Source organism: Molossus molossus, unplaced genomic scaffold, assembly GCF_014108415.1.
Source record: "Molossus molossus isolate mMolMol1 unplaced genomic scaffold, mMolMol1.p scaffold_m16_p_11, whole genome shotgun sequence".
Lineage (NCBI taxonomy): Eukaryota > Metazoa > Chordata > Mammalia > Chiroptera > Molossidae > Molossus > Molossus molossus.
The window spans coordinates 79,061,448-79,076,745 of record NW_023425346.1 but is presented as its reverse complement, the minus strand read 5'-3'; the positions used below and the strand labels follow the sequence as shown (position 1 = coordinate 79,076,745).

Below are 15,298 nucleotides of genomic sequence, written 5' to 3'. Positions count from 1 at the left end.
CAGTGGGGGGCATACAGGAGGCAGCCAATCGATGTTCTCTCTCATCGACATGTCTCTCTCTCTCTCTCCCTTTCCTTTCCTCTCTCTCTAAAAATCAATAAAGAAAAAAAATTTTTTAATAAAAAAATAATTTATCATGGCTTTAGCTTTAAGAAGCAATACACTAAAAAAGCATAATATGGGAATGCCTGCTCTCCCTACCTACAAATAAATAGCCTGTTGTTACTTCTTTATCTTACTCAATCCTTTTCTTTCTGCCCTAGGTTACTATTTGGTTTAGAGAGAGAATTGTTCTATGGTTTTTAAAATTCTCCTCTTCAGCCCTGGCTGGCTTGGCTCAGCTGTTAGAGCATCCTTGGGCTGAAGGGTAAGGATTTGATTCCAGTCAGGGCACATGCCTGCGTTGCCAGCTCCATCCCCAGTGGGGGGTGCACAGGAGGCAATCGATCCATGTGTGTCTCTCCCTCTCTCTCTCTCCCTTCCCCTCTTTAAAAACAAATTTTTAAAAAATTTTTATAAAAAATGCCAGTCCATGATCTAATGAACAAAATAAATTCACGAACAAAACAGAAACAGAGGTATGGATATATGGAACAGACTGACAACTGTCACAGGGGAGGGGGGAAGGAGAGATTGGATGAAAGAAGGTAAAGGGTTTAACCAAAGAACATATATGCATAACCCACAGACAAAGACAATAATGTGGTGATGGCCAAAGGGGCTGGGTGGAGATGGGCAAAGGAAGGGGGATATGGGGACATTTGTAATAGTGTCAAAAAAAATGAAGTTTTAAAAAATACCAGTCCATGAATAGCTGATCAATTACAAATGTGGAAAAGCACATTATGTTCCCTACTCTTAATTTAAAGAGGAAACATTTGAAATACTATTCTTTCTCTCTTAAGGAAAAACACAGTCCCCATTCTTTTCCTACAAGATTTCACTGTTAACCCTGAAAATGACAACCCCGATCTTAGGTGAAGAACTCAGAGAACTTGCCTTTCCAGTCTTCTCCAGGCTTCTGTCATTAGTGCTTCAACTAGCGGGTCATGGGCCTCAATAGCAAACCTCAACAAAAACAAGAGAAAATAATTTTCCATACATAGGCATTTTAAAATTATTAAAAACACATGCAAAAGTGAACCTCAGGTTATTATACTCTTATACAGGCAGTCCTTATTTCTGGTCCACTCCCATTTCGGTATTCTGATTACTTGGTACAATCAGATAAACATCTATACTTTATCGCATGTCCCTCTCGCCCTTTTATCTGCTCATTTCAATGTCCTTCACTGAACAATGAAAATGTTCAAAGATGCATTCCATGTTAAAAGCGTGTGCCCTGGCTGGTTTGGCTCAATGGTGAGAGCGTCAGCCTGCAGTGCCATGAGACTCAGGTTCAGTTCCCACTAAGGGCACGTACCTAGGTTGCAGTTTGTCCCCAGCCCTGGTTGGGTCGTGTGGGTGGCAGCCACTTGATGTGTCCTTTTCACATAGATATTTCTCTCTCCCTCCCACTCTATCTGAACAAAAAAATGGAAAAATGTTCTCAGGTGAGGATAAAATAAATAAATAAATAAAAGTACACATAACATATATTACTTTGCTCTGTTCATAAAAATACTTCTGCCCTGGCCAGTTTGGCTCAGCGGTTGAGCATCGGCCTGCGGGCCAGAGAGTCCCGGGTTCGGTTCCCGCTAGGGGCATGTACCACCAAAACAACAACAACAAAAAAACAACAATATAAAAATACTTCTATAGGATAAAGTTTGTAAAATAAAAAAAACTTAATAGGGTAATAAAAATCAGTTATAACTGCTACTCATAAATAGATACCATCATTAATTTGGACTATTTTTCTCCAGTTATTTTTTTCTATACACGTATAAAATTATACATACTTCTTTAACATTTCTATATCTTGCCTTTTTCAGAAAGTTCACATTATATTGTGGGCATCTGCACAAGTCATTACATAGTCCTCAACACATAATTTTTTATGATTACATATTATTCCATTAAGTGAATATAGTATTGTTTGGTTAAACATTCATCTATTATGTGAATTTTAGTTTTTCAACATTATAAACAATGCTAAGATGAATATCTATGTACAAGAATATTAATATATATGCCCTGGCCGGTTTGGCTCAGCGGTTAGAGCGTCGGCCTGCGGTCCAGAGAGACCCGGGTTCGGTTCCCGCTAAGGGCATGTACCTTGGTTGCAGTTTGTCCCCGGCCCTGGTTGGTCATGCGGGTGGCAGCCACTCGATGTGTCCCTTCACATCGATGTTTCTCTCTCTCTCTCTCTTCCTCTCTCTCCCTCCCGCTCTATCTGAACAAAAAATGGAAAAATGTCCTCGGGTGAGGATAAAAAAAAAAAAAAATGAATATTTATATGTATTTCAGATTACTCTCTTAGGATAAATCTTAGAAGCAAAATTATGGGGTCCAAGGGTAGTTTTAAAGTTCATGATACACAGAATGGATGGATTTACAGGGTATTATGCTAAGTGAAATAAATCAGTCAGAAAAAGACAAATATATGATTTCACTCATATGTGGAATCTAAAGAACAAAAGCAAACAAACAACATAGAAACAGACTCATAGATACAGAGAACAGAGTGGTGGTTGCCAGAGGGGAGGGGGCCTGGGGGATTGAGTGAAAAAGGTTAAGAGATTAAGAAGTACAAATTTGACCCAGTTGGTGTGACTCAGTGGACTGAGCATCAGTCCTATAGACCGAGAGGTCCTGGTTGGATTCCCAGTCAGGGCACATGCCCAGGTTGCAGGCTCGATCCCCAGTAGGGGGTGTGCAGGAAGAAGCCGATCGATCGATTTTTCTATCTCCCTCTCCCTTCCTCTCTCTCTCAAAAATCAACAAAAACATATTTTTTTAAAAAGTACAAATTGGTAGTTACAAAACAGTCACAGGAATGTCAAGTACAGCATAAGGAATACAGTAAATAATATTGTAATGACTACGTATAATGCCAGGTGGGTACTTGAAATATTGAGGGAATCATTTTGTAAAGTATATGACTGTTTAACCACTATCCTGTACACCCGAAACTAATACAAAATAATATAAAATGTAAACTCTAATTGAAAAATAAAATGTAAATTTAAAAAATTGCCTGGCTAGTGTGGCTCAGAGGTTGAGCATTGGCCCATGCACCAAGAGGTTGCCAGTTCAATTCCCAGCTAGGGCACATGCCCAGGCTGTAGGTCCAATCCCCAGTGGGGGTCATGCAGGAGGCAGCCAATCAATGTTCCTTCTCATCAATGTTTCTATCCTTCTCTCCCTCTCCCTTCCTATCTCTCTAAAATCAATAAGAAAAAAAAATTAATAAAATTCATGATACATATTACACTACCAACAGCATATAAGAGTTCCTGTTCCAGTATACCCTCACTAACAATGAATATTTTACATATATAATTAAGCTACATGTACTATATATTATAGGTATAAAAGTTATTTTTTAACCAATTTCAACATCTTTATAATGTTAAGGCTATAGTATTTGTGTCTTAAAAGTCAAAGAATTTCAGGTTAAGTTATGAAGCATAAACAACATTCTGCTTAAAAACTTGAAAACAGAATTATATTCTATTGTTGAATCCTTTCCTTATTAAAATATGACTCGAAGGAAACATAGAAATAGTTTTTAGGCAAATTATTACCAAGCAGCATTTCTCCATCTGTACCTAATACATATAAGTCTCATGAGATGTTCAACACAATGTTTTGTGGTTAAATAAGGTTTGAAAATGCCCCCACTTAGAGATTCAGAATATATACTGGCATATTAATGGCTCTGAAGAGTCCTGCAATAAAGATCTGTTTAATTTTGTCTGTTTCAGCCCAGCTGGTGTGGCTCAGTAGTTAAGCATCGACCCATGCACCAAGAGGTCGCTAGTTTGATTCCCAGTTGGGGTCATGCAGGAGGTGGCCAATCGATGTTTCTCTCTCTCTCTTTCTTCCCCCTTTCTCTTTCTCTAAAAATCAATAAATAAAAATTATTTTAATAATAATAATAATAATAATAATAATAATAATTTTGTCTGGTTCAGCGTTTTCCAAACTAACATGAATACTGAGAAAGCAAACCTGGTATTTTGCCTGCCACCATTACATATTCCCTTCACGTACCTCTGAGAGAAAACTCTGCAATCTAAGAAAGACTGCCAAAAAAAAGGGAGAGCCACTCTTTTTTAGTCTAACACCAATCCCTCAAAATAAGTAAAGCTTTAAGCCCCTTTACTATAAGCTGACTCCCTAATAAAAACAACTGTATCTCTGCTTTATACAATGTTAACATCTATAGCTACTTAAACAGCCCTTGCAGGTTGGATAATCATGTGAGAAAACTGCTATTTTTCCACCAATGAGACTAGTTGTAATTTTTGTGCGCTTTCTTTGCTTTATATAACTGCTGAATCCTTTATTTAGGGAGTTCAGTTCTTCTGAAGGCTGGATTCTCTTGCAAACAATTTCTTTCCTTTTAAAACTTTTTCTCAGCTTTATTGAGGTATGATTAACAAGTAAAAATTGTATACATTTAGATTGCACAACCTCATGTTTTGAAATGCAAATATTGTGAAATGATTAGCACAATCAAAGAATATCCTAAAAACATATTTAAAATATTAGATGATCAGAAAAACTATTTATAAGAAAAAATAGTTTTCCATATTAAAGAGCTGTTTAGAAAATTAAAATATAAACTGTAATCATTTCTATAAAATCTAAAAATATATTACTTACTGTTGTGTGATGTACAACACATTCACCAGGTTATCATCATTCATAAATTCCATTTTATTTATAGTTAAATTATAAAGTGTAAGAAATTGAGGATGGTCTCTGATACATTCAACACTTTTCAACAAGCTGGTCTTCTGCTTCTGAAACTGCCAAAGTATACTAAATGCACATCCCACTTGCTCTTCTGAAAGTATGGCTTTGTTTTTTTCAATAAGATCAAATACTTGCTCTTCATTTGTACACTTATCCATCTGGCTAATTAATGGTTCACAACTGAAGGGTCGAAAATGGAACACTCTCCAGGAAAATGGACAAATAGCTCTTAAGCGAAGCATAGTTGTAAACACTGATTCTATAAAAAAGGTTCTTTTCATTCACACCACAAATTTCCTTGGGTAAAGAAAACCATTTGCAACTAGTAGCCAAGTAGAATATGCTGGTATTAAAAAAACTGCTTTTCCTTCATATTTTTGCTTCCATTATGATGACTCCAAATCCCACTCCAATATACAGCTTCTGTAAAATAATTGGTTTAAGATGGTTATACTTACATGATTAATATCAAATTAATTCCAACATTCAAATTAAAGTAACAGATTTTTTTTTGTTTTGTTTTGTTTTTTTTTTGCACTAACTAGAGACATTCTTCTGAACAAGTAAGTGGGGTTTGATCAAAAGCTATATGTCCAGGAAAAGGAGCTTCTTTCTGCATTTCATTTTTAAAAATATTTGTTAGGAAATAGAGTCAATAATATAATAACTTTGCATGGTGACAGATGAGTACTAAAGTTATTGTGGTGATCACTTCATAATATACATAAATGTCAAAACATTGTACACCTGAAACTAATATAATATTGCATGTTAATCCTCACCCGAGAATATTTTTTCCATTGAGGACAGAGAGAAACATCAATGTGTTCATCCTCCCGCACCACCCAGACCAGACGGGGATCAAACCTGCAACCCAGACACATGCCCCTAACCAGGAATCTAATAAGAGATTCTTGGGTCTGCAGGTGGACGCTCTAACCACTGAACCAAACTGACCAGGTTAAAATAATTGGTTTTAAAAATATATTATAGGCCCTAGCTGGGTAGCTCAGTTGGTTAGAGTGTTGTCCGGATGTGCCAAGGTTGAGGGTTCAATCCCCAGTCAGGGCACATATAAGAAGCAACCAAATGAGAGCATAAAAAGAGGACTAAAATCAATATGTTGGGTTTTTTGTTCTCTCTCTCTGTCTAGAATCAATTTTTTTTAAATGAAAATATATTTTAAATGTTTATGTTTCTAGTTAAGATACAATGGTTTTAAAGCTGGGAATAAAATCACACCATCTAATACTTCTGCAACATTTTACAGAGGACTTTTTAAATATATTATGGCAAATTTTCTGAACTAACCTGCCAGGTAGATATTATCGTTTGCATTTTACAGATAAAAAAAGCTACGTTCAACAAGATTTAAAAACGACTCTAGTACAAGTGAAGCCAGGACAACCATCCAGTTATTTCGACACTTTCAATGTGAACAGCCTCATTATACAAACCAACACAAAAGTATTCTTAGACTCCTCTCTGTGGCTACACCAACCTCACAAGAAAAAACGATAGACAGTATTGACTACTTTGTGGCAATCAGTACAGCAACCTGACCCAAGCCCACCAGGGTCACACATATAACACAGAAAACCCTGCACAAAGCAGTTATCTTCAGGATTTTTCCTCTCACCACAATTGAAAGTGGAAGCAACTCAATGGTTAGAATACCAAGGTGTCAATTCCCCAGTTCTGCCCCAGGTAAGTGACCTTGGGGAAGTCATTTAACCAAAGGAGGGGCCTTGGGGCTATAAATGAGAGAGGTACCATCTGTGAACTGGTGTAGTACAGGATAAACAGTGATACCCTTCGCAAATGACAGGCATCCCCCGCCCCCCACGGAGTAGCGCTGAATGAAAAAACGTGGTCTCTCTGGTGTCTGCCAGCGTGGGCTCAGACCCTGTCCTCGATTTCCATGCTCCGAAAAAATCCAGTGACCTAAAGGCCTTGGTTTCTCATTGGAACCCTGTGTCCCGGCCTGAAAGCGTGCTGGTGGAAAAGAAAATCTACCGCAGCTACCCGGCCTCGACTTGCCGGCAAGTTCTTTCCTCAACGCCCTGCAACTTTTCAGGAGGATCCAAGCAAAGGCTGGTAACGATAGCTCAGAAGTCAAAGCTATTCCTGCTCCCCAACCAGACACAACAGGCTCATCTGTGTTGTTCATCTCTCCCTCGTGTCAGCTTTTAGCCTTTACTATAGAGACATCACCTTTGCTCTGTTGCTGTCCGTCCCCAAACCGGAAAAAATGCTGCTGTGCCCAGCGTGCAAGGCGGGATGCACGCACTACAAGCCCCAGAGGACGTCGCGGCGACGTGAGCGGAATAGAGGTCGCAGACGCATTCGGAGGAATTGTGGGCATTGTAGTTCCTCCTTGAGAGAGATGCTGGGGCAGCACATCTTAAAATTGTTGAAGTTACAGGTCGTTTACATGAGTGTTTCTCAACTATCTGAGGTTTTTACCTCGGTCATGGAAAACGGGCATTTTTATGATATAGAATAAAAGTTAATATTTATTAAAATGAAATTTAAAAACGTAAACATGGAGCCCTGGCCGGTTTGGCTCAGCGGTTGGAGCGTCGGCCTGCGGTACAGAGAGACCCGGGTTCGGTTCCCGCTGAGGGCACGTACCTCAGTTGCAGTTTGTCCCCGGCCCTGGTTGGTCGTGCGGGTGGCAGCCACTCGATGTGTCCCCTCACATCGATGTTTCTCTCTCTCTCTCTTCCTCTCTCTCCCTCCTGCTCTGTCTGAACAAAAAATGGGAAAATGTCCTCAGGTGAGGATAAAAAAATAAAAATAAAATAAAATAAAACCGTAAACATGGAAAAGACACGTGTGAAATTTTGTTTCTTAATATAGGGATGAAACAGCATAACCTGCCACAATGCCCTTCAGTCAAAGACCACCAGAAATACACCTTAAAGTTAAACAAATTTGGGATCACTAACTGGTTGCAATGAAGCAGAACACACTCCAGAGGGTGTTAAATTAAGGTGTTAAAAAGAAGTCATTACAGTTTTTAGACTTAAGTGATTTGGGGGAGATTTAAAAGGGGTTACTCTCTACAATGGATACTGTGAGGAAGCAACGGTAATTCTATCATTGGATATTTGTAAATATGTTTTTATTGATTTTTTTTTTTTTTTTTTTTTTTTTTTTTGAGAGAGAGAGAGAGGAAGGGAGAGATAGAAACATCCATATGAGAAAGAAACACCTATCAGCTGCCTGCTGCACGCTCCCTACTGGGGATGAGCCCATAACCTAAGCATGTGCCCTGACTGAAAATCCAACCAGAACCTCTCAGGCCATGGGATGATGCTCAATCTACTGAGCCACACTGGCTGGGCTATTATTAGATATTTTAATAAGCTTGATCTAGAGGCAGAGGAGAAAATATTTGCAAATGATATATCTGATAAGGGATTAATATCCAGAATATATAAAGATCTCCTACAACACAATGACAAAAATATTTCTTAATGTGCAGGGAACTTGAACAGACATTTCTCCATGACCACAGGGACATGAAAAAGTGCACAACATCAATAATCATTAGGGAAATTCAAATCAAAATTACAATGAAATACAAAGCTAGAGAAATTCTTTGACAGGTGGAATAAGGAAAACTGAAACAAAATAATTAAACAAGGCCAAACAATTTACAGCCAACTAATGAATCATAAGATTTTATCTTCCCTAACCAAGGACACTTAGGAGCAAATGGTTTACATGGTCCAGACAGTCCCAGGCTGACTGGCCTTGGGCCCAGTCCCTCTTCAATAATGTTCTTCAAAAATAAAATTAACCAGCCTTGGCTGGGTTGCTCAGTTATTTGGAGCATCATCCCATACACCAAAAGGTTTGCGGGTTCGATTCCCAGTTGGGAAGCAAGCTTGAAGGCAAAGGATCCACAATGCAGGTGCTCTTGCTAGAGCATGCCCATGACTTGTGTCTCTGCTCTTTTTCTAAAGGTCCCCCATGAGACTTGCAACAAGGGGAGTAGTGGGCAGCAGCAGCTTGTCCTTGGCTTACCCTCTGAACTTGTCTTCAGGTCCTCCTTTTTCTCTGACCTCCCAGTGAGCTCACTTCTTCCTTTTTTTTTTTTTTAATCCTCACCCAAGGATATGTTTTTATTGATTTTGAGAGAGAGAGAGAGAGAGAGAGAGAGAGAGAGAGAAACAACAATGTGGGAAACATTGATCAGTTGCCTCCCATATTTACCCCGACCAGGGATCAAATCAGCAAACAAGGTATGTGCCCTGACTGGGAATTGAACCCACAACCCTTTGGTGTACTGGATGATGCTCCAATGAACTGTGTCACCTAGCCATGGCCCAGTGAGCTCACTTCTGTCGCTGTGATTTTAATTTCTCAGAGAGCCAAAGCAGCCCTGCCTAGGCTTTCTCCTGTTGCTTCTTTAATCCTGAGCTCTTCCTTTGTTTCACTGTCCCCAGCTTTAATAAACATTTTTTCAGCTTTAATAAATATACTCCACCCACAGCATGCTCTCAATAGAGCACACCCATGCCTTGTATCTCTGCTGTTTTTCTCCTAAAGTCTAAGGGACTCCACAAGACTTGTAACCAGGGGAGCAGTGGGCAGTGGCAGCTCATCCTGGGCTTACCCCCTGAACCTGTTGCCTAGGTCCTCTTTTCTCTGACTTTCTCTCTCCTGTTGCCTTTTCTACCTTAAGCCCTTCCTTTGTTTCATTTTCTCCAGCTTTAATAAACATACTATCAAAATCACTTGGACTCATTTTGTGAAATCTTTACTATACAAAGTCAAGAACCCACACACTACCAGCAAAGCAGAGGCAGATCTTCTCTGGGTCCAGATGCCATATGGTAACAATTCCACCTGACACCAAAAGAATGGATTTAAAAACAACAACAACAACAGAAAATAGCCCTGGCCGGTGTGGCTTAGTTGATTGGGCATCATCCTGTGTACCAAAAGGTTGTCATTTGATTCCTGGCCAGGGTACATGCTCAGCTGCAGGCAATCAATGTTTAAAAGCTCTCTCACATCAATATTTCTCTCTCTCTCCCTCTCCCTTCCTCTCTAAAAAAAAATCAATAGAAATAACAAATGTTGGCAAGGATGTGGAGAAACTGGAAACCTTGTGTATGGCTAGTAGGGATATAAAATGGTACAGCCACTGTGGGAAAATAGTATGGTGGTTCCTCAAAACATTAAACACAGAATTATCATGTAATCTAGCAATTCTACTTCTGGAAATATACTCAAACAAATCAAAATCAGGAACTTGATCACAGATACAGACAACAGTAGTGGTAGTTACCAGAGGGAAGGGGCTGGGGGGTGGTAAAGGGTAAAGTGGGCTAAATATATGGTGACAGGAGACAATTTGACTTTGGGTGGTGGGCACACAATGCAATATACAGATCATATATCATAGAAATGTACACTGAAAACCTATATGATCCTATTAACCAATGTCATCCCAATAATTTTTTTTTTAAAGCAGGAACTTGCCCGGCTAGTGTGGCTCAGTGGATTGAGCATCATCCCATGGACTGAGAGGTCCCAGTTCAATTCCCAGTTAGGGCACATGCTTGGGTTGTGGGCTCGATCCCCAGTAGGGGATCTCACATTGATGTTTCTCTCTCACATTGATGTTTCTATCTCTCTCCCTTCCTCTCTAAAAAAAGTCAATAAAAATATATTTTTTAAAAAAGCAAGAACTTGAACAGATATTTGTACAGCAATGTTCACAGCAGCATTATTCACAATATCCAAAAGTGGAAGCAACCTATCCATCAGCAGATGAATCGATAAAGAAATTGTCATATACACATGTAATGGGATTATACTCAGTCCTTAGGAAGAAAATTCTGACACTTACTCCAACATGGATGAAACTTGAAACACTGCGCTAAGTGAAATAAGTCCGACACAAAAAAACAAATATTGCATGATTCCATTTACAAGAGCTACCTAAAGCAGTCAAACTCAGAGATATAGAAAGTAGAATAGTGGTTGCCAGGGACTGGAAGAAAGGAGAAATGTGATTTCTCAATTACATCACATTCCAATGTGGGTAGCCCTGGTCAGTGGAGGACTTTTCTCCACACAGAGTCAGGGAACTGGGCTTCTTTCATAATACCCTAGGTCTATAAAACCCTCTGGATCCAGCTGACAAAAACAGGAAGAGAGAACATGGAGAAAGCACAGCACTTCATACATAGTTTGGCTTGGATGTAATACACACCATTTTAACACACTTTCCACTGATCAGAAGTATTCACATATCCTTATTTAGATGCAAGGGGACAGCTAGAAAATGTAGTTCTTAGCAGGACAGGCATTTCCCAGTGACAGTCCTCACTATGTAAGTGGGAGTATGAATTTTGTGGCTGTCAGCGCAATGTTATCAAGAACTTCTCTAGCGTTTATAATTGGATCTGACAGAGACTCAGATTAAGATGTGAGGTAACCTCATAAAGAAGCCAGTCTAGAGCTGGCCGGTTTGGCTCAGCGGTTAGAGCATCGGCCTGCGGTACAGAGAGACCCGGGTTCGGTTCCCGCTAAGGGCACGTACCTCGGTTGCAGTTTGTCCCCGGCCCTGGTTGGTCGTGAGGGTGGCAGCCACTCGATGTGTCCCTTCACGTTGATGTTTCTCTCTCTCTCTCTTCCTCTCTCTCCCTCCTGCTCTATCTGAACAAAAAATGGAAAAATGTCCTCGGGTGAGGAAAAAAAAAAAAAAAAAGAAGCCAGTCTAGAGCTGGCCGGTTTGGCTCAGCGGTTAGAGCATCGGCCCACAGACCAGAGAGGCTCGGTTTTGGTTCCTGCTAAGGGCACATACCTTGGTTGCAGTTTGTCCCCGGCCCTCATTGGGGTTGTGTGGGTGGCAGCCACTCAATGTGTCTCTCTCACATCGATGTTTCTCTCTCTCCCCCCCTCCCGCTCTATCTGAAGATAAGTGCAAAAATGTCCTCTGGTGAGGACTTAAAAAAAAAAGAAGCCAGTCTAGAGAATGAAGCCAAAAAACAGAAAAGTACAACTAGGCACGAGAAGTTCCATGATATTCTATTTTTTCTTCTCTGCGTTAGCTATCGATTGTGTAATAAATCATCTCAAAACTTAGAGATTTAGCCCTAACTGGGTAGCTCATCTGGTTAGAGCGTCATCCCAATATGCCAAAATTGCAGGTCCAATCCCTGGTCAGGGTATATACAAGAATCAACCAATAAATGCATAAATAAGTAGAACAACAAACAGATGTTTCTCTCTCTTCCTCCCACTCTGTCTGAAAATAAATGGAAAAATATACTCAGATGAGGATTAAAAAAAAAAAAAAGAATGTTCATTGTAGTTTTCTTCATAATAGCTATAACTAAAAAACAAAAACAAACAAAAAATAATATCCATCTAAAGTGGAATGGATAAACTGTGTAATTCCCATTGTGCTGGTTAATTTCATATGTCACCTTGACTGGGTCAAGGGATACCCAAGTTAAACATTAATTTTAGGTGTCTCTCTGAGGGTGTTTTGGGATGAGATCAGCATTTGAATTGGTAGATTTAGTAAAGTATATTGTCTTCCCAATATAAATTGGGTGAATTGGATGGTGGGCATCATCCAATCCATGGAGCATCTGAATAAAACAAAAAGGCAATTGAAGGAGGACTTATTCCTTTTTGCTTTCTACCTACCTGATTGCCACCAGCTTTCCAAGGTCTCTATGTTGCAGATAGAAGACTGTGAGTCTTTTCAGCCTTCATACACACATGAGCCAAGTCCTCATAATGAATAACTTCCTATATATATCCTATTGGTTCTATTTCTCTGGAGAACCCTGACTAATACACCGATATAATGGAGTACTATACAGGAATTAAAACAAACTATTGTTGCATGCAGTAATATTGATAATTTCACAAACACAACATTATGCAAAAGGCCAGCCACAAATAAATACATATTCATAATTTTATTTATATAACATTCAAAAATAGAGGTTATCTATTTTGGGGTGGAGTGAGGTGGTAGAATTACTGGATGGGGTGGGCAAGGAGGGGCATGAAGGAGGCTTCTGGGATGCTGATATTGCTCTTTGTCTTAATATAGTGGAGGTTACACCTGTATGCTCACTTTGTAAAATGTATTGAGCTATATTTATGGTTTGTGAATATATGTTAAATTTTAATTTAAAAATCCTGACTTTAGCCTGGCCAGAGTGGCTCAGTTGGTTGAGCATCATCCTGTATATGAAAGGTTGCTGGTTTGATTCCTGGTCAGGTATATACCTGGGTTATGTTACAGGTTTGATCCCCAGTTAGGGCACACACAGAAGGCAACCGATTGATGTTTCTCTCTCACATCAATGTTTCTCTCTTTCTCTCTCTTCCTCTCTCTAAGTATGTCCTCAAGTGAGGATTAAAAATATATATAATAATAATAATAATAATAATAATCCTACCTTTAGCCCTGGCTGGTGTGGCTCAGTTGGTTGGGCGTTGTCCCACGCACCTGAAAGTAGCTAGTTTGATTCCCAGTCAGGGCACATGCTGGGGTTTCAGGCTCGATTCCCTGTAGGGGGCATGCAGGGGGCAGCTGATGGATGTGTTGCTCTGATGTTGATGTTTCTTTCTTCCCTTGTCTCTAAAAATCAATAAAAATATGTTTTCTTAAATCCTACCTTTAAAAAAGGCATGTAAAATAAGTCAAGGGTTAACTGAAGTCACCCCTTGTAAATCCCTGTTTTGATTATTGTAAAACTACTCTGTTCTGTCTTTAAATCTGATATTATAAATAACCTTAAGTAACATCAAAATTACAACTAAACTACAGAACAAACATCCTTCAGAACTGCCTGAAATCAAGCTGAATGGAAGTCCTATAACAATGAAATTAAAGAAGTCAAGTCCAACTGGTGTGGCTCAGTGGTTGAGCATCGACCCATGCACCAAGAAGTCACTGGTTCGATTTCCGGTCAGAGCATATGCCCAGGTTGCAGGCAAAATCCCCAGTGGGGGGTGTGCAGGAGGAAGCCAGTCAATGTTCTCTCTAATCAATGTTTCTATCTCTCTCTCCCTCTCCCTTCTTTTCTCTCTAAAATCAATAAAGAAAAAATATTTAAAAAGAAGTCACATCAAGACTGCAATCAAGATTCAATTACAACAGAAGGGTGTAAAGTTCACACGAGGGGTGCACCTCAAGGGCCGAGCTGGGTGACCAGAAAGGCTGTGTCACTGGACCGTACAGGACACCTACTACAATAGGCCTCCATAGGAAGCCTAGGAGACATAGCAACTCTACCTAATACATAAAAACAAACACAGGGAGGCAGCCAAAATGAGGAGACAAAGAAACATGTCCCAAATGAAAGAACAGAGCAAAACTCCAGGAAAAGAACTAAATGAAATGGAAATAATCTAACAAACGCAATCTAACAAACGCAGAGTTCAAAACACTGCTTATGAGGACACTCAATGAACTTAGTGAGGACCTCAAGAGCATAATAAAGGACCAGTTAGAAATGAAGGATGTACTAACTGAAATAAAGAATAATTTACAGGGAATGAATAGTAGAGTAGGTGAAGCTAAGAAGCAAACCTAAATTTGGAAGCTAGGGAAGCAAAAAAACACCAAATCAGAATAGCAAAAATAAAAAAGAATCCAAAAAAAATGAGGAGCCTGTGGGACATCTGCAAGTATACCACCATTCACATCATGGGAGTGCCAGAAGGAGAAGAAAGAGAGCAAGAAATTGAAAAACTATTTGAAAAAATGACAGGAAACTTCCCTAACTTGGTGAAGGAAACAGACATACAAGTCCAGAAAGAGTCCCAATCAAGATAAACCCCAAGAGGCCCACACCAAGCCACATAATCAAAATGCAAAAGGTTAAAGACAAAGAGTGAACATTAAACGCAGCAAGAGAAAAATAGTTACCTACAAGGGAGCTCCCATAAGGCTGTCAGCTGATTTCTCAAAAGAAACTTTGCAGGTCAGAAGGGAGTGGCAAGAAATATTTAAAGTGAATGAAAGCAAGGACCTACAACCAAGTTTACTCTATCTTGCAAAGCTATCATTTAGAATTGATGGCCATATAAAGAGTTTCCCAGACAGGAAAAAGCTACAGGAGTTCATCACAACGAAACCAGTATTATATCAAATGTTGAAGGGTCTTCTTGAAGAAGAAGATAAAATATGAACAATAAAAGATATGTATCTATCAACATTTTATTTGAATCTACAAATAAAATGAGAAGACAGAACAGAAAAGACTCATAGATACAGATAATTTTTTGTTGGTTGCCAGATGGGAGGGGGGTTGGGTGCAAAAGATGAAGGAATTAAGAAGTACAAATTGGTTGTTAGACTAATGAACCTCAAAGGGAAGGGGGGAGGTGGGGCGGGAAGAAAGAAACCAAAGAACTTATATGCATATTTGCATAACCA

At 39.4% G+C, this 15,298-nt stretch overlaps 1 protein-coding gene across 4 annotated transcripts in view; it reads right to left on the bottom strand.

Annotated features, from left to right (window-relative positions):
- FASTKD1 (FAST kinase domains 1) overlaps positions 1-15,298 on the bottom strand; it is a 55,692-nt gene that overhangs the window by 38,198 nt on the left and 2,196 nt on the right. For 3 of the 4 annotated variants that reach the window (XM_036254012.1, XM_036254015.1, XM_036254014.1), the window contains exons 1-3: positions 13,314-13,360; positions 4,774-5,289; positions 1,000-1,068 (exon numbers count right to left, since the gene is read on the bottom strand). In XM_036254012.1, coding sequence (XP_036109905.1) covers positions 1,000-1,068; positions 4,774-5,147 — 443 coding nt within the window. In that variant the 5' untranslated portion in view covers positions 5,148-5,289; positions 13,314-13,360. Of the gene's footprint in view, positions 1-999; positions 1,069-4,773; positions 5,290-13,313; positions 13,361-15,298 lie in introns of those variants that run through there. The other variant, XM_036254013.1, reaches the window with a different exon arrangement.